This window comes from Scyliorhinus torazame, chromosome 9 (assembly GCF_047496885.1).
Source record: "Scyliorhinus torazame isolate Kashiwa2021f chromosome 9, sScyTor2.1, whole genome shotgun sequence".
NCBI lineage: Eukaryota > Metazoa > Chordata > Chondrichthyes > Carcharhiniformes > Scyliorhinidae > Scyliorhinus > Scyliorhinus torazame.
The window spans coordinates 203,917,514-203,937,175 of NC_092715.1; the positions used below are offsets into that span (position 1 = coordinate 203,917,514).

At 48.3% G+C, this 19,662-nt stretch overlaps 1 protein-coding gene and 1 long non-coding RNA gene across 3 annotated transcripts in view; one reads left to right on the forward strand and one right to left on the reverse strand.

Moving 5' to 3' along the window:
- Positions 1–16,864, reverse strand: part of LOC140430059 (uncharacterized) — a 35,698-nt gene extending 18,834 nt beyond the window's left edge. The window contains exon 1 of the long non-coding RNA XR_011949304.1: positions 16,626–16,864. This is a non-coding gene — a long non-coding RNA (uncharacterized lncRNA). The remainder of the gene's footprint in view (positions 1–16,625) is intronic.
- A 1,092-nt stretch (positions 16,865–17,956) lies between these two features.
- Positions 17,957–19,662, forward strand: part of kcmf1 (potassium channel modulatory factor 1) — a 161,876-nt gene continuing 160,170 nt past the window's right edge. The window contains exon 1 of one of the 2 annotated variants that reach the window (XM_072517012.1): positions 17,957–18,194. In XM_072517012.1, the coding sequence (XP_072373113.1) occupies positions 18,179–18,194 (16 nt within the window). In that variant the 5' untranslated portion in view covers positions 17,957–18,178. Of the gene's footprint in view, positions 18,195–18,528; positions 18,684–19,662 lie in introns of those variants that run through there. The other variant, XM_072517013.1, reaches the window with a different exon arrangement.

Below are 19,662 nucleotides of genomic sequence, written 5' to 3' on the forward strand. Positions count from 1 at the left end.
GATTGCTTGGGGGGGGGGGGGGGGATGGCCCCGGGCGGAGTTTGGCCTGTTGGCCACGGGGAGGGCGGGGGCACGGTGGGGGAGGGTGCAGGGGGCGACCTACGAGTATGGGGAGGGGGCTGGTCGGATGCTGGCACACCAGCTCCGTGGGAGGATGGCGGCGAGGGAAGTGGGGGGGGTCAGGGATGGAGGGAGAGCCACGGTTCGGAGTGCGACGAAAATAAACGAGGTATTCAAGGCCTTTTATGGGGAGCTGTGCAGATCCCAGCCCCCAGCGGGGTAGGAGGGGATGAGACGATTCCTGGATCAGCTGGGGTTCCCGAGGGTGGAGGAGCGGGAGGTGGCTGGTTTGGGGGCACCAATTGGGTTGGAGGAGCTGAGCGGGGGTTTGGGGAGCATGCAGGCGGGGAAGGCCCCGGGGCCGGACGGATTCCCGGTGGAGTTCTACAGGAAGTACGCAGACCTGTTGGCCCCGCTACTGGTGAGGACCTTTAATGAGGCAAAAGAGGAGGGGACCCTGCCCCCGACAATGTCGGAAGCGACAATTTATTTGATCCTAAAGCGGGACAAGGACCCACTGCAATGTGGATCGTACAGGCCGATCTCGCTCCTCAATGTGGATGCAAAGTTGCTGGCAAAAGTGCTGGCCACGAGGATCGAGGACTGTGTCCCGGGGGTAATCCACGGGGGCCGGACGGGATTTGTAAAGGGCGGGCAACTGAGCGCCAATGTGCGGCGGCTCTTAAACGTGATAATGATGCCATCGGAGGAGGGAGAGGCAGAGATAGTGGCAGCTATGGACGCGGAGAAGGCCTTTGACCGGGTGGAGTGGGAGTGCCTCTGGGAGGTGCTGCGTAGGTTTGGGTTCGGGGTAGGGTTTATCAATTGGGTTAAGCTCCTTTACAGAGCCCCGATGGCAAGTGTAGTGACGAACCGGCGGAGGTCGGAGTACATTCTACTGTACCGAGGGACGAGGCAGTGGTGCCCCCTGTTGTTCGCATTGGCGATCGAACCATTGGCCATGTCATTGAGGGAGTCCAATAAATGGAGGGGGCTGGTCCAAGGGGGAGAAGAGCATCGGGTGTCGCTATATGCGGATGACCTGTTGCTGTACGTGGCGGATCCAATGGAGGGGATGGTGGAGGTCATGCAGACTCTAAGGGAATTTGGGGAGTTTTCAGGCAAAAAGCTGAATGTAGGGAAGAGTAAGCTCTTTGTATTACAGGCGGGGGACCAAGAAAGAGGGATAGGGGACCTACCGCTGAGGAGGGGAGCTTTCGGTATCTGGGGATCCAGATAGCCAGGAATTGGGGGACCCTACATAAACTGAATCTGACGAGGTTGGTGGAGCAAATGGAGGAGGATTTCAAAAGATGGGACATGTTACCGCTGGCGGGTAGAGTGCAGTCGGTCAAAATGGTGGTCCTTCCGAGGTTTCTGTTTGTGTTTCAGTGCCTTTCCATCGTGATCACTAAGGCCTATTTTAAGAGAGTAGGCAGGAGTATTATGGGGCGAATAAGACCCCGAGAGTAAGGAGAGGGTTCCTGGAACGCAGTAGGGACCGAGGAGGGTTGGCGCTGCCAAACCTAGGGAGCTACTACTGGGCAGCAAATGTGGCGATGATCCGCAAGTGGGTTATGGAGGGAGAGGGGGTGGCATGGAAGAGGATGGAGATGGAGTCCTGTAAAGGAACGAGACTGGGGGCGTTGGTGACGGCACCGCTGCCGCTCTCGCCGACAAAGTACACCACGAGCCCGGTGGTGGCAGCAACGCTAAGGATCTGGGGGCAGTGGAGACGGCACCGGGGTGCAATGGGAGCATCGGTGTGGTTCCCGATCAGGGGTAACCACCGGTTTGTCCCGGGGAAGATGGACAGGGGGTTCCAGAGCTGGCATCGGGCGGGGATTAGAAGAATGGGGGACCTGTTCATCGACGGGACGCTTGCGAGCCTAGGGGCACTGGAGGAGAAGTTCGAGTTACCCCCGGGAAATGCCTTTAGATATATGCAGGTGAGGGCTTTTGTGAGGCGACAGGTGAGGGAATTCCCGTTGCTCCCGGCACAAGAAGTTCAAGATAGGGTGATCTCGGGTGTATGGGTCGGGGAGGGCAAAGTGTCGGAAATACACCAGGAGTTGAAAGAAGAGGGGGAAGCGCTGGTAGAAGAGTTGAAGGGTAAATGGGAGGAGGAGCTGGGGAAGGAGATCGAGGAAGGTCTGTGGGCTGATGTCCTAGGTAGGGTTAATTCCTCCTCCTCGTGTGCCAGGCTCAGCCTGATACAATTTAAGGTGGTCCACAGAGCGCACTTGACGGGGGCGAGGTTGAGTAGGTTCTTTGGGGTGGAAGACAGATGTGGGAGGTGCTCAGGGAGCCCGGCGAACCATGTCCATATGTTTTGGTCATGCCCGGCACTGGAGGGGTTCTGGAGAGGAGTGGCGGGAGCAATATCTCAGGTGGTGAAAGTCCGGGTCAAGCCAAGCTGGGGGCTAGCAATATTTGGAATAGTGGACGAACCGGGAGTGCAGGAGACGAAAGAGGCCGGCATTCTGGCCTTTGCGTCCCTAGTAGCCCGGCGAAGGATCTTGCTAATGTGGAAGGAGGCGAAGCCGCCTAGCGTGGAGGCCTGGACAAACGACATGGCTGGGTTCATAAAGTTGGAGAGGATTAAGTTCGCCTTGAGAGGGTCTGCGCAGGGGTTCTACAGGCGGTGGCAACCGTTCCTAGACTATCTCGCGGAGCGTTAGAGGAAGGTCGGTCAGCAGCAGCTGCAACCTTGGGGGGGGGGGGAGAAAGGGGGGGACTGCCTGGGAGGGTGGATGAGCAAGAGATAACATGAAGGGTTGGGGAAACTGGCACGTACGGGTGAGGGCCAGTGTACAAAGCTGTGTAAATATATCATTTTGCCATGTATATATCTTGCTCTGCGCGATTTCTCGTTTTTTTTTGTTACGGGGGGGGGGGGGGGGGGGTTATATTTTGTAAGGGAGAAAAATTGTGTTAAAATACTTTAATAAATATATTTTTTTTAAAAAAGAGAATGGTACAACAGAACAACAGCACCTGGGATTCAGTTCTCCCATTTGCTTTAATGTTCCTAAGAAACACGGTATCCACGTCCACAGGATACAGCCCTCACACCCTCTTGACCGGACGCCCCATGAAAGGGACAGAGAATTATTAGGACTGGATTTGGCCAGCCCCGCAGTCACCGCCCTCGCGCATGAAAATGCTGTACAGCAGTTAATTGAGAACATAAAGGCAGCACAACTCGCAGCAGCTGTGAGACTTGGGACCAGGAAGAAACAAAGCAAGGCTTGTTTCGACAAAAAGGTACACGCCACCGAGTTTGTAGTAGGGCAGCAAGTGATGCTTTCCCTATACAACCCCAGTTCATTCCTTTCCCCAACATTTTCCGGACCGTACTCCATTTCGGACAAAGTAAGCCCCTCGGTATACAAGATCACATATCCCAATGGCAAGTCTGTGTGGTTTCACATAAACCAGCTTAAGGCTTATGGCTCGCAGAACCATTCACACCACATCTTACGCGCAGCAGCAGACGAGCATGCCCCACCCACAGATGACGTATTCCTACCCTCCCCCTGACCCAGACCCATCGCCCGACGATTACGGATTACAACCTAGCAGCTCCAACCTCGACACACGATTCTGGCACCACGACAATTCATTCAGGCTCATCCGGAATGAGATGGACCCCAATTCACACCAAGCAGCTTTAGCCAAACTACTCCGTCAAGAGTAGGGCAGCCGGGAGAAGATGATGACATAGACTCTGACTCCCACCAACCGAACCTCTTTGCGACCCTGTTCGCTGCTGATCAATGAGGTGTCCAGATGATGAAAAAAAAAGGAACCGATGGAGAGATACGGTGTCCTTTCTGATGGAACCTGCACCATGTTTGTTGTATGTTTGTTCGTTTAATGTACATGTTTGTTGTTTGGAAATTTGAAAGTTTCTCATGGCCCCACACCACCACCCTTTTGACGCCCAATGACTGTTAATGGAACAAGTTTGTCCCCAGACAACCGTTCAGAGTAACTAGTTTGTCGACAGACACCACTCATAGCTACTCTCCTGATTCAATCACAAGAGGCAGCCCCCCAACGACGACCACATTCTTACCCGTTCTTGCCGGTCGCTCAGGCAGTGGAGAAACGGCACTAGACCTCGCCCTGCCTGAGGACCCCCCTCTGGTCAGCTACGCTCGGGTGGAGCACAAACACACTGATCACCGTCCTACCCAGGGATTCCACCCATTTCTTACCTGCCATGGCCCATACGCACCCCATTTTGGCACTTTCAATTCGAAATTCTTTTGTTTGTTTTTGGCGACCCTTAGGTTGCCTCCGTATGCTATTTACATCCTCAAACACTAGGATGGTAGATCGCACAGGCTGCGAGACAGCTCGCACTATGTCAGTATTTTTCTCGGATGTCTTGTCCCAAATATTTGATTTTTAAAAAAAGTGGGAGTCACAGATGGTGACCAATTATAATGGGTAATAGGCAACAAAGGACAGACAGACAGACATACGAGATCTTAAGCAAGATAATTAACAGATATTATGCTTGTGTCCATAGAACTCCGGAACCCCAGAGGAAGAAAAAGACGACAGAAAGATGGAAAGATGAAGACAACCTTCATGTTCACCTGGATCTTAGCGGGATCCCTTCAGTTGTGCACGGACGCTACCCCCCTGACCCCTACCACACAGGCCGGGAATGATTCCCACCCCTGCCATACACTGTACCCAGAGATAGTTAGTCCTAAGACAGTCAACGATACCCTGACCTGGTGTGATAGGTTTATCACCTGGTATTGACTATCCTACATAGTAGAAGCCCTCTTAGTACTGGCGATACTCTGCAGTGTCGTGCAGACACTTGGGATCAGAAAATGGCGAAGGAGAGCCTACCGCTCTCGCACCCAGATATACACGTTTAGGTCCCCTAATTTCGGACTTCACCAAACCCCCCAACCCCTTGACATGAATTAAAGTGCATCCGCTTCTCTTTATGTGTGTTTTATTCAATAAAGAAATGTAAACCTCTGTGCCCGACTGCCAGGCCAGAGAAACTTGTGTTGCGGCGATTTGTACATTTAAAATGTTGTAGAATTATTGTTGATTGTTTGAGTGAGGATTGTTTATTGAGGATAGTTAGAGGTTCCAGTTTTTTATTTTGTAATGCATGCCTGAATGTCATAGCGCCCCGTAGAGTTTTATACTGATGTATGTAAGTAAAATGATTTTAGGTAAAGAATTGCGTTTCATAGGATAGGGCAGTATAGAGCCCATGAACTGCTTATGGGTGCCCCGCTTGGTCAGAGAATGAAGACGACGCAATAATGTGATCCTTCACGCTTCACGTTGAGGATCACAAGGAGGGAGTGTAGCCATCTGGGATGGCCATTTCCCGATTAAAAAATGGACACTTTGCAAAGATTGCAGGGAAAATGGACAATACTGAGAAAGCAAGCAGGTGCAGGGTTTGACTTGTTGATTGGAGCCGTAGCTCCCAGTCAAGACCAATACTGCAAAACCATTACCATACTAATGAGCCATCCCCGGGGACAAAAGAGTAACATTGAAGTAAACGATACCAAGGCAGATACCCCGGCGCCAGAGGAGACCAGAAAAAAGCAGGTCAACAGCCACCTAGGACACGCCCAGCAATCAGGGCACCCACCCCTTTATTGGAGGAAATCGATAGGAACGATTGGGAAACGGCCCAATTAATTGGGGCCAAGTTCAAGGCCCGCCCAAAAGTGTACAAAGCCCCTTTTGGGTATAAGAAGAATCCCCCGAGAGAATTGCTCTCTTGTGGCTCCGGCTCTCACCAAGGAGAGACCTGCCCAACAGCAACTTCAGAACAAGTAAGTCCAAGGTCAACGCACGCTATGGGACAGACGCTCCTAGCTGTTATTCCGTACCAGTTCGACCCCAGCAGCCTCAGAACCGAGCAACGGCCATTGTTCCTCTGACTGAGTGGGCGCTCGAAGCGAAGTATAGGATTTAGCAGTAGTGATAGTTTAGTCTGTAGAGTTTTATGCGTGAGTATATTTGACTGTGTGTAAATAAATGAGCATGGAGTCTGAACTTACTAACTGGTGTATCGAGTTTTTGATCAGTATTCGGTTTTGAACCTTGTGGCGGTTTCGAAAGATACCTGGTGACTCTAGAACAAAACGTAATTAGAATAAAGGAAGGCGATCATATTGGCCGCCATTTTCACAGCCAAATTAAGAGGAACATAATTAGCAACACTATGAAGCAAAGGAACACTGGGAGGATGGGAAAGGAGCTATTTAATTCAAATCTTTCTGCAAAAGCTATATTTTCAGAGAGCCAATATTGAAATTGTAAACCAAAATGAACTTGCATTTACATTGTGTTTTTCACAGCTTCAGTATGTGTTCAAAGACTTTACAGCCAAATTATTATTTTTTTTAAAATTTAGAGTATCCAATTAATTTATCCAATTAAGGGGCAATTTAGCGTGGCAAATCCACCTATCCTGCACATCTTTGGGTTGTGGGGGTGAAACCCACGCAAACACGGGGAGATTGTGCAAACTTCACACAGACAGTGACCCAGAGCCGGGATCGAACCTGGGACCTAGGCGCCATGAGGCAGCAGTGGTACCCACTGTGCCACCGTGCTGCCCACAGCCAAATTATTTTAAAATGTGTGGTCAATGTTACAATGCAAGGTAAGGATAAACAATCTTCAAAGAGGAAGGTACCATAAGTAGCAATGTGACTATCACCAGATAATCTTTTCAGTGATGCTGATTGAGGAATAAGTGTTAAAGAATAAATTAAGATAATGTCTTAAAGTGGCACATTCTAGGCCTAATCAGAGTGAAGGCTAATGTGCAATGAGACAGGATTAATTATTTAATTAACTAACTAATGACCTGATAGTAAGAAGGGCTTCTGGATAGCAGTGATCATAATATAATTCCACACTCAGTTTGAGGGCAAGAAGGATCCAAGGCAAGTGCTTTAAACTTACATAAAGGCAAGTACAATGTTATGAAGACAGAGCTGGCTAAAATAGGTTATAAAGAATTGGTCAGTTGGGATTCAATGGCAGATATTTCATAACACTCAGCAAACATACACATGAGACTCTAGGCGAAGCATGCATCATCGATGGCTGATTAAGGAAGGTAAAGATAGTAACAAATTGAAAGAAAAAATTCTGCAAAGGTTAGTGGCAAGTCTGGAGATTGGACAGAATTTAAAAATCAGCAAATAATGACTAAAAGAGTATGAGAGAAAGCTAGCTAGAAATATAAAAACATATAGTTTCTACAAGCATTTAAAAAGGAAAGGAGTAACTGAAGTGAGTGTTAGTCGTGTAGAAAGAGTCCGGTGAACTAATAATGGGAAATAAGGAAATGGCAGAAGCATTAATCATATATTTTGCATCTTTCATCATGGTAAATGATACCCCACAAGAGGTCAAAGGGAGTGAGGAACTCAAAGCAATTTGAATCACCAGGGAAAAGGTACAGGAAAAAATATTTGAACTAAAGTCTCCAAGAACTGATCCTCAGGTCTTAAAAATGTGGTTAGTAGATGCATTGGCTATAATTTTCCAAAATTCTCTAGATTCTGGAAAGGTCCCATTGGAAAATAACAAATGCATTCCTCTCCAAGAGAAAGAATAGACAGAGACAGTGTTGCTAACTTTTGGTTGGTTCAATTGGCTCTGTTTTATAACCTTTGCTCTCGAGTCGCCAGGTATCTTTCGGATACCGCCACGAGGTTCAAGTTCAAGTAATGACCAATAACTCAATACACCGATTAGTAAGATTCAAGTCAAAGCACATTTATTATACACAGTAATTGCTACTCATGCACAAATTCTACGTCTAAGCTACTTCTACGACTAACAGGCCTATACTTAGCTTCGGACTGGCCCACCAGGTCAGGGGAACAGATGGCCTTTTGTTCGGGTTCTGAGTCTGCGGGATTCAAAGTTGGTACGGATTGGTAGCTAGGAGCGCCTATCTCGTAGCGAGCGTTGACTTAACTTACTGGATTTCGGCGGCAGTTGAACCGGTCACGGTTGGTTTGTGTTGCTGAGTGACCCGGTCAAGAAGAACGATTTGAACTTGGGGACTTAAACTTTATAGTCCCCAGGGGCTTCCCGCCTTTCGGGGCGGACCCCGTACCTGGTTCCAGGTGATTGGACTTCGTTCCAATCGCTTGGTTTGATTTCTCCAATACTGGAGCGGTTCCCTGATCGATGGGTGGTCTAGAGGTGTCCGTTAACCTTTTTTGTGTTGGCTCCTGCTGGCGCCGGGGAGTCTGGCTTAGCTTTGTTTGTCCCAAATGTTGCGATTGTTCCCGGGGATTGCTTATTAGTACGTTGGTGGCTGCTACATTATTATGCAGATGGCTGCTTGTATCGATGCTGTCTGGGCTTTTGCAGAGTTTAATACACAGTAACTAGCACCTGCTGGTTTCTGCCTGTGTTGGCTGAATTTCCCTTCAGCCTTTGCTGTTCTCCATTTTAAATCAACAGGTGGCTACAACAGAAAGCAGGAAACTACAGGCCAGTTGGTCTAATATCTGGTCAAAATGAAATGCTAAAATCTATTATTAAGGAGTTTAGATGGAGTCAATATTGCTTTGTGAAAGGAAAATCGTGTTTGATTAGTTCTTTGAGGAAGTAACAAGCAACCTGGATAGAACGTACCTGTAGGTGTGGTGTACTTGGATTTATGCGTGTACTTGGATTTATGCATTTGGTAAGGTGCACCGGTTACCACACAAAATAGGAGCTCATGGTGAGGGGGTAGAATATTAGCAGAGAGAGAGGGTTGGTTCACTACAAGAAGCAGAAAATAGGGATAAATGGATCATTTTAGGTCGGCTGTAACTAATGGAGTGACACGGAGTCATTAATGGGGCCTCAAATTATTTGCAATCTATATCAATCAAATTATTTGTAATCTATACCAATGACTTGGATGAAATGAAAATCGCTTGTCATGAGTAGGCTTCAATGAAGTTGTAGGGGATTCTATTATCAGGGGGAGAGATAGTATCCTTTGTGAGCAGGCTAAAGAGTCCCGCATGGTCTGTTGCCTGCCCGGTGCTAGGGTGCGGGACATCTCTGACCGGCTTGAAAGGATACTGGAGAGGGAGGGGGAGGATCCAGTTGTTGTGGTCCATGTCGGTACCAACAACATAGGCAAGTCTAGGAAAGAGGACCTGTTTAGAGATTATAAAGAGCTAGGATTCAAATTAAAAAACAGGTCCTCAAGGGTCATAATCTCCGGATTACTGCCCGAGCCACGTGCAAATTGGCATAGGGAGGCAAGAATAAGGGAAGTTAACACGTGGCTGAGAGAATGGTGTGAGAAAGAGGGGTTCCTTTTCATGGGACACTGGCATCAGTTTTGGGACAGGGGGGGACCTATACCATTGGGATGGTCTCCACCTGAACCGAGCTGGGACCAGTGTTCTGGCGAAAAGAGTAAATAGGGTGGTCAATAGAACTTTAAACTAGAGATTGGGGGGGGAAGGGAAAGTCAGGGAACCAAGAGGTGAAGTAATCAGTGGGAAGCGTAGCTGCTTAGGAATACAAAAAAGCACGAAAAGACAGAACTCAGGAGAGGTTACGATAGTCCCCATCCCACAAAATATGACAGTGTATGGAAAGGCTCAGTAAACCAAGGTCCACCACACTAAGAAAACAAAAAGGGACGGTCAATAGAGAATTAAAGGTGCTATATTTAAATGCGCGCAGTGTACAGAACAAGGTAGATGAGCTTGTGGCCCAGATTGTGACTGGCAGGTATGATGTGGTAGGCATCACAGAGACGTGGTTGCAGTGGGTTCAGGAGTGGCATTTAAACATCCAGGGATTCACAACCTATCGAAAAGACAGGGAGGTGGGCAGAGGGGGCGGGGTTGCCTTGTTAATTAGGAATGAAATAAAATCAATAGCACTAAACGACATAGGGTCAGATGATGTGGCGTCTGTGTGGGTAGAGTTGAGTAACCACAAAGGCAAAAAAAAACATAATGGGAGTTATGTACAGGCCTCCTAACAGTGGTCAGGACCAGGGGCACAAAATGCACCACGAAATAGAAAGTGCATGTCAGAAAGGCAAGGTCACAGTGATCATGGGGGACTTCAATATGCAGGTGGACTGGGTAAATAATGCTGCCAGTGGACCCAAGGAAAGGGAATTCATTGAATGTTTACAGGAGGGCTTTTTGGAACAGCTTGTGATGGAGCCCACGAGGGGACAAGCCATTCTGGACTTAGTGTTATGTAATGAGCCAGACTTGATTAAAGATCTTAAAGTAAGGGATCACTTAGGAGGCAGTGATCATAATATGGTAGAATTCAATCTCCAATTTGAAAGAAAGAAGGTAGAATCAGATGTAAAGGTGTTAGTTAAATAAAGGTAACTACAGGGGCATGAGGGAGGAACTGACGAAAATCGACTGGGAGCAGAGCCTAGTGAGAAAGACAGTAGAACAGCAATGGCAGGAGTTTCTGGGAGTAATTGAAGACACAGTACAGAGGTTCATCCCAAAGAAAAGAAAGGTTATCAGAGGGGGGATTAGGCAGCCATGGCTGACAAAGGAAGTTAGGGAATGCATCAAAGCAAAAGAGAAAGCCTATAATGTGGCAAAGAGTAGTGGGAAGTCAGAAGATTGGGAAGGCTACAAAAACAGAGGATAACAAAGAGAGAAATAAGGAAAGAGTGGATCAAATATGAAGGTAGGCTAGCCAGTAACATTAGGAATGATAGTAAAAGTTTCTTTAAATACATTAAAAACAAACAGGAGGCAAAAGTTGACATTGGGCCGCTCCAAAATGACGCTGGTAATCTAGTGATGGGAGACAAGGAAATAGCTGAGGAACTAAATAAGTACTTTGCGTCAGTCTTCACAGTGGAAGACGTGAGTAATATCCCAACAATTCAGGAGAGTCAGGGGGCAGAGTTGAATATGGTAGCCATCACAAAGGAGAAAGTGCTAGAGAAACTAAGAGGTCTAAAAATTGATAACTCTCCGGGCCCAGATGGGCTACATCCTAGAGTTCTAAAGGAGATAGCTGAAGAAATAGTGGAGGCGTTAGTTATGATCTTTCAAAAGTCACTGGAGTCAGGGAAAGTCCCAGAGGATTGGAAAATCGCTGTTGTAACCCCCTTGTTCAAGAAGGGAACAAGGAAAAAGATGGAAAATTATAGGCCAATTAGCCTAACCTCGGATGTTGGCAAGATTCTAGAATCCATTGTTAAGGATGAGATTTCTAAATTCTTGGAAGTGCAGGGTCGGATTAGGACAAGTCAGCATGGATTTAGTAAGGGGAGGTCATGCCTGACAAACCTGTTAGAGTTCTTTGAAGAGATAACAAATAGGTTAGACCAAGGAGAGCCAATGGATGTTATCTATCTTGACTTCCAAAAGGCCTTTGATAAGGTGCCTCACGGGAGACTGCTGAGTAAAATAAGGGCCCATGGTATTCGATGCAAGGTACTAACATGGATTGACAATTGGCTGTCAGGCAGAAGGCAGAGAGTTGGGATAAAAGGTTCTTTTTCGGAATGGCAACCGGTGACGAGTGGTGTCCCGCAGGGTTCAGTGTTGGGGCCACAGCTGTTCTCTTTATATATTAACGATCTAGATGACGGGACTGGGGGCATTCTGGCTAAGTTTGCCAATGATACAAAGATAGGTGGAGGGGCAGGTAGTATGGAGAAGGTGGGGAGGCTGTAGAAAGATTTAGACAGTTTAGGAGAGTGGTCTAAGAAATGGCTGATGAAATTCAATGTGGGCAAGTGCGAGGTCTTGCACTTTGGAAAAAAGAATAAAGGCATGGACTATTTTCTAAACGGTGACAAAATTCATAATGCTGAAGTGCAAAGGGACTTGGGAGTCCTAATCCAGGATTCTCTAAAGGTAAACTTGCAGGTTGAGTCCGTAATTAAGAAAGCAAATGCAATGTTGTCATTTATCTCAAGAGGCTTGGAGTATAAAAGCAGGAATGTACTTCTGAAGCTTTATAAATCATTAGTTAGGCCCCATTTAGAATACTGTGAGCAATTTTGGGCCCCACACCTCAGGAAGGACATTACTGGCACTGGAGCGGGTCCAGCGGAGATTCACACGGATGATCCCAGGATTGGTAGGCCTAACATACGATGAACGTCTGAGGATCCTGGGATTATATTCATTGGAGTTTAGGAGGTTGAGGGGAGATCTAATAGAAACTTACAAGATAACGAATGGCTTAGATAGGGTGGATGTAGGGAAGTTGTTTCCATTAGCAGGGGAGACTAGGACCCGGGGGCACAGCCTTAGAATAAAAGGGAGTCACTTTAGAACAGAGATGAGGAGAAATTTCTTCAGCCAGAGAGTGGTGGGTCTGTGGAATTCATTGCCACAGAGAGCGGTGGAGACCTGGATGTTGAGTGTCTTTAAGACAGAAGTTGATAAATTCTTGATTTCTCGAGGAATTAAGGGCTATGGAGAGAGAGCGGGTAAACGGAGTTGAAATCAGCCATGATTGAATGGTGGAGTAGAAATGGTACTGCAGTTATCATGGGGGATTTTAATCTACATGTCGATTGGTTTAACCAGGTCGGTCAAGGCAGCCTTGAGGAGGAGTTTATAGAACGTATCCACGATAGTTTCCTAGAACAGTATGTAATGCAACCTACGAGGGAACAAGCGGTCCTAGATCTGGTCCTGTGTAATGAGACAAGATTGATTCAGGATCTCATAGCTAGGGATCCTCTCGGAAGGAGTGATCATAATATGATCATAATTTAAAATACAGATGGAGGGTGAGAAGGTAAAATCAAACCAGTGTTTTGTGCTTAAACAAAGGAGATTACAATGGGATGAGAGAAGAGCTAGCTAAGGTAGACTGGGAGCAAAGACTTTACGGTGAAACAGTTGAGGAACAGTGGAGAACCTTCCAAGCGATTTTTCACAGTGCTCAGCAAAGGTTTATACCAACAAAAAGGACAGTAGAGGGAGGGAAAATCGACCATGGATATCTAAGGAAATAAGGGAGAGTATCAAATTGAAGGAAAAAGCAAACAAAGTAGCAAAGATTAGTGGGAGACTAGAGGACTGGGAAATCTTTAGGGGGCAACAGAAAGCTACTAAAAAAGCTATAAAGAAGAGTAAGATAGATTATGAGAGTAAACTTGCTCAGAATATAAAAACAGATAGTAAAAGTTTCTACACATATATAAAACAAAAAAGAGTGGCTACAGTAAATATTGGTCCTTTAGAGGATGAGAAGGGAGATTTAATAATGGGAGATGAGGAAATGGCTGAGAAACTGAACAGGTTTTTTGGGTCGGTCTTCAAAGTGGAAGACACAAATAACATGCCAGTGACTGATGGAAATGAGGCTATGACAGGTGAGGACCTTGAGAGGATTGTTATCACCAAGGAGGTAGTGATGGGCAAGCTAATGGGGCTAAAGGTAGACAAGTCTCCTGGCCCTGATGGAATGCATCCCAGAGTGCTAAAAGAGATGGCTAGGGAAATTGCAAATGCACTAGTGATAATTTACCAAAATTCACTAGACTCTGGGGTGATCCTAGCGGATTGGAAATTAGCAAACGTGACACCACTGTTTAAAAAGGAGGTAGGCAGAAAGCGGGTAATTATAGGCCAGTGAGCTTAACTGCGGTCGAAGGGAAGATGCTGGAATCTATCATCAAGGAAGAAATAGCAAGGCATGTGGATGGAAATTGTCCCATTGGGCAGACGCAGCATGGGTTCATAAAGGGCAGGTCGTGCCTAACTAATTTAGTGGAATTATTTGAGGACATTACCAGTGCGGTAGATAATGGGGAGCCAATGAATGTGGTATAACTGGATTTCCAGAAAGCGTTTGACAAGGTGCCACACAAAAGGTTGCTGCATAAGATAAAGATGCATGGAATTAAGGGGAAAGTAGTAGCATGGCTAGAGGATTGGTTAATGAATAGAAAGCAAAGAGTGGGGATTAATGGGTGTTTCTCTGGTTGGCAATCAGTAGCTAGTGGTGTCCCTCAGGGATCAGCGTTGGGCCCACAACTGTTCACAATTTACATAGATGATTTGGAGTTGGGGACCAAGGGCAATGTGTTCAAGTTTGCAGACGACACTAAGATAAGTGGTAAAGCAAAAGGTGCAGAGGATACTGGAAGTCTGGAGAGGGATTTGGATAGGCTAAATGAATGGGCTAGGGTCTGGCAGATGGAATACAATGTTGACAAATGTGAGGTTATCCATTTTTGTAGGAATAACAGCATAAGGGATTATTATTTAAATGATAAAATATTAAAACATGCTGCTGTGCAGAGAGACCTGGGTGTGCTAGTGCATGAGTCGCAAAGTTGGTTTACAGGTGCAACAGGTGATTAAGAAGGCAAATGGAATGTTGTCCTTCATTGCTAGCGGGATGGAGTTTAAGACTAGGGAGGTTATGCTGCAATTGTATAAGGTGTTAGTGAGGCCACACCTGGAGTAGTGTGTTCAGTTTTGGTCTCCTTACTTGAGAAAGGACATACTGGCACTGGAGGGTGTGCAGGAGATTCACTAGGTTAATCCCAGAGCTGAAGGGGTTGGATTACGAGGAGAGGTTGAGCAGACTGGGACTGTACTCGTTGGAATTGATAAGGATGAGGGGGGAATCTTATAGAAACAGATAAAATTATGAAGGGAATAGATAGGATAGATGCGGGCAGGTTGTTTCCACTGGCGGGTGGAAGCAGAACTAGGGGGCATAGCCTCAAAATAAGGGGAAGTAGATTTAGGACTGAGTTTAGGAGGAACTTCTTCACCCAAAGGGTTGTGAATCTATGGAATTCCTTGCCCAGTGAAGCAGTAGAGGCTCCTTCATTAAATGTTTTTAAGATAAAGACAGATAGTTTTTTGAAGTTTAAGGGTTATGGTGTTCGGGCCGGAAAGTGGAGCTGGCTTGAGGGGCCAGATAGCCTACTCCTGCTTCTAGTTCTTCCATGCTCGGTGGACACCGCAGGGGTTGGATTGTTTCATTGACCCCAGTTTTCACATTTTGATTTAATGTTTTGTATTTGCATTTTGTTTTTGGCATGTGCACCACAGTTAAAAGTATTTTTCTGCGGTCAGCTCAACAGATCATTAAGTACATGAGAAGAGGAAATAAAAGAAAATACATAATCGGGCAACACAAGGTACACAATGTAACTACATAACACCGGCATCGGGTGAAGCATACAGGGATATAGTATTCATGAGGTCAGTCCATAAGAGGGTCGTTAGGAATCTGGTAACAGCAGGGAAGAAGCTGTTTTTGAGTCTGTTTGTGCATGTCCTCAGACTTTTGTATCTCCTGCCCGATAAAAGAAGTTGGAAGAGTAAGCCAGGTGGGAGGAGTCTTTGAATGTCCTGCCCGCTTTCCCCAGGCAGCAGGTGTAGGTGGAGTTAATGAATGGGAGGCAGGTTCATCTGATGGACTGGGCTGTGTTCATGACTCTCTGAAGTTTCTTGCTGTCTTCAGCTGAGCAGTTGCCATACCAATTTTTAAGTTTCAGTTCATCTTTGTTCTTTTTGGGCTGTGCTCAATTTGTCTTTTCGGAGTGGCCCCTTTTAATTTATCCCTGTTAATTTTGGTTCTTCTATTTAGTTAATTGGGCCCCAAAATAAAACAGTGGGGATGGGTCATTGAATATCGTTAAGGCTGAGAGATTCTTGATTGACAAGGGAGTGAAAGGGTATAGAGAGAACACAATTGAGACCACAATTAGATCAACCATTATATGGCAAATAGCCTGCACCTCATTTGTAAGTTGACCAGCGCATTTGTTCATCTTCAAGTGCCATGGAATCTTTCACCCAAGAGAAAACAAGGCCTGAGTTAGGGTTCCCTCAGTATATACTGATGAGACATCAACCAAAAATACATACTCCAATTTCCAGCACGAGGTTTGAAAACACGTGCTGAGTGTTACTCTGTTACCACGGAGCTTAGAACACCAATTACTGTCAAAACAGCAAGTATAATTTTGGGATTAGTCAATTAACTCAAATGCTATTTATCTATCAATTGACCAAACAAAAAGAAAGTCATGAAACAAACTTTTAATTAACATAAGATTTTTTTTTTTTGGGGGGGGGGGGGGGGGCATTACTTGGGCAAATCACGGGGTAATGAGAACTAAGCTATTCTACATAGCTCCACGAAGTGCAGGAGATGAGGAGGCAAAGTCGAGAGTCCTACAATGCAGGCGGCTATTCGGCCCGTCGACTCTGCACCGACCCTATCTAGGGCCACTCCCCTGCCCTGTCCTCGCAGACCCACGTAACCTTGGACACCAAGGGGTAATTTAGCATAGCCAATCCGCCTAACCTCGACATCTTGTAAGTTCTCCTGTGGGAGGAAACCGGAGCACCGGGTTTCCCACGTAGACACGGAGAATAACAAGTTGGGAGCTGTGAAGATGTGCTCGGGTTTGATCAACACGTCGTCATACCTTAATGTGATAACCCCCCAAAAAAACCTCAGCTGTACCGATCAGGCGTCCGTCGCTAAAGGTAGCTAATTGGCCGCTCGCAATTTTCTCAAGTTCTGCTTTTACCCACTTCTCTTTTGAAAGTTACTAATGATTCCTCCTTCCTTTCAGGCTGTGCATTCCAGCACAGACATAACGTGATGCACATGTTTCAGGCACCTATTAGCCAGGGGGTCCATTCAGGAGTGAGAAGCTGGTTTGCACTCACCTCAAGTCTTACCAATACCCAGCCTAGCAGCCAGGGTGAGTGGACCGAGCGAGCGGCGCTGTCCCTGGGCTCCAGCGGGGACCGAGCGAGCGGCGCTGTCCCTGGGCTCCAGCGGGGACAGAGCGAGCGGCGCTGTCCCTGGGCTCCAGCGGGGACAGAGCGAGCGGCGCTGTCCCTGGGCTCCAGCGGGGACAGAGCGAGCGGCGCTGTCCCTGGGCTCCAGCGGGGACAGAGCGAGCGGCGCTGTCCCTGGGCTCCAGCGGGGACAGAGCGAGCGGCGCTGTCCCTGGGCTCCAGAGGGGACCGAGCGAGCGGCGCTGTCCCTGGGCTCCAGCGGGGACAGAGCGAGCGGCGCTGTCCCTGGGCTGCAGCGGGGACAGAGCGAGCGGCGCTGTCCCTGGGCTCCAGAGGGGACCGAGCGAGCGGCGCTGTCCCTGGGCTCCAGAGGGGACAGAGCGAGCGGCGCTGTCCCTGGGCTGCAGCGGGGACAGAGCGAGCGGCGCTGTCCCTGGGCTGCAGCGGGGACAGAGCGAGCGGCGCTGTCCCTGGGCTGCAGCGGGGACAGAGCGAGCGGCGCTGTCCCTGGGCTCCAGCGGGGACAGAGCGAGCGGCGCTGTCCCTGGGCTCCAGCGGGGACAGAGCGAGCGGCGCTGTCCCTGGGCTCCAGCGGGGACAGAGCGAGCGGCGCTGTCCCTGGGCTCCAGCGGGGACAGAGCGAGCGGCGCTGTCCCTGGGCTCTGCAGCGGGGACAGAGCGAGCGGCGCTGTCCCTGGGCTCCAGCGGGGACAGAGCGAGCGGCGCTGTCCCTGGGCTCTGCAGCGGGGACAGAGCGAGCGGCGCTGTCCCTGGGCTCCAGCGGGGACCGAGCGAGCGGCGCTGTCCCTGGGCTCCAGCGGGGACAGAGCGAGCGGCGCTGTCCCTGGGCTCCAGCGGGGACAGAGCGAGCGGCGCTGTCCCTGGGCTCCAGCGGGGACAGAGCGAGCGGCGCTGTCCCTGGGCTCCACAGCCTGCAGTGGGGGATGGACACTGTCTGACCACCAATAAAGCTTACTCAAGCGTGCGCGCGCCTACGCAATGCGTACGACCATGCGCGCGCGCGCGGCATCGCGCTCGAGCGCTGGCGCCCGTTTGCGTCCGCGCTGAGGAGACGACGTCAGTGCCAGTCCACGCGGCTCGCGCGCCCGCCCGCCCCACTCCGCGCGCTCAGAGTATGAGGCGAAAACAAAAAATCTGACCGACCGATCGAGTGAGAACGAGCTGAGCAACAGGAGCGGCGGCCGCTCCTCCTTCCGGCAGACAGCAGCAGCAGCCACTTCCAGCTTCATGACCGTTTGGCCCGGTAGTTGTCGTTGTCGGAGCCCGGTGTTGAGACGTTGTGTGGGAGCCTGCGGGCCCGCTGTTGCCGTGTGTGTAGGATGTCCCGACATGAAGGTGAGTGAGCGACTGAGGCGAGAGGCCCGGTGAGCAGGCCGCTGCCCTCGGCCTGTGTCTGATCAGGGGGCGCAAAGCCACTAGGCCCTGGGCGGGGAGGAGGAAAGGCCGCTCCCTGGTTGCTGTGGCGGCGGGCCGGCTCCTGTTTTGATTTTTCGACCTAGTAAGGCCCTCGCTGAGCCCGGGTGTCGCCCAGCGCCCGCCCCCCATAGGCCTTGTCCCTCCCTCCCCCGGCTCCGAATGATTGCACTGTCATCAAGGTGGCCGGCGGGTCGCTGCGGCCTGAGGCAGGCTGCGGGCCTACTCCGGGAGGCCTGAGCTGCCTCCTGTCTCCGACACAGGCCGAACTGACAGCTCCACACCGGGGAAGAAAACAGGCTGGGAGGACGAGGCTGCGTTGTGCCGAACCCAGGGCCTTGGAACTGCTGAATTGTAGGCCTTGGGCCACCGGTGTCGAGTAGTGTTGCATCCCCAGCGTAGAGCCTGAAAGTCAGTAATGATTATCTTTAACGTATGTTAAAAATTCTTCTTTTTCGTTGGGTGTGCGGGTCACTGGTGACCAACTCGTTGACATGGCGAAAGTTGATTAAACTTTCTGTCAAAACACACATCTCCAATACTGTAGGAACCCAATTAGTTGTGATTTTAATTACCAGTTGGGTAGAATAGTAATGGCACATCCAATACGAAACGGTGTTAAATTATTTCCACACCTTTCACCAACTTTTCCAGCCTGTGCACATTAGGAAAGTAGAATTTTGACCAACTTTTGTAGCCTGTGTATGATTTGCACATTTTGGGGAGCATGTTAGTGACAAACTTTCCAATTTAAGTGGGCTTGAAGATGTGTCAAAAGTTTCAGTATTCGGAGCTATTTAAGTTTTGAGTTACGGTGCCTGTTGTGTAACAAACCTACTTAATATTTTAATTTGTTTTAAAAGGCAAATAAGTTACAACAATATTTTGATTTTGGAAGGATCTTCACTTGTAGATTCAGTGACATTTGGATATGTGTTTTTGTCAGCTTTGATACAACTGCAGTCCACATTTCTCTCGGCCAATAGAGCAGTGTGAACAGGAGTTTGAGGTTTTCCCTCATATGAAATTGGTTTTACCAGGAAAGGATAGTTTGCAATGGTGATGTTTGTTGAATCCCTAAAATGTACGTGCAGAGACATTTGTTATTATTGCAGTTGTGGTATTATCGGTTTACAAAACTGTTTTTGGCTATCTACAACAGCAGAAAAGCATTAATTTTCAGTATCTGGCACCATGCAATAAACTCAACAAGAGTTCACATTCATATCCCTATTACTGAAAGTACTGGGTAGGAGTAATAAAAAGTTGTACACTTCCAGGTTAGTTTATTAAAACTGGTGTGATTGCACGTGATAACATGCTTTAATTTAAAAAAAAGATTTAATTGGTGTGGCTGAACTTTTACATATTTATCTAATATACTTTCTCC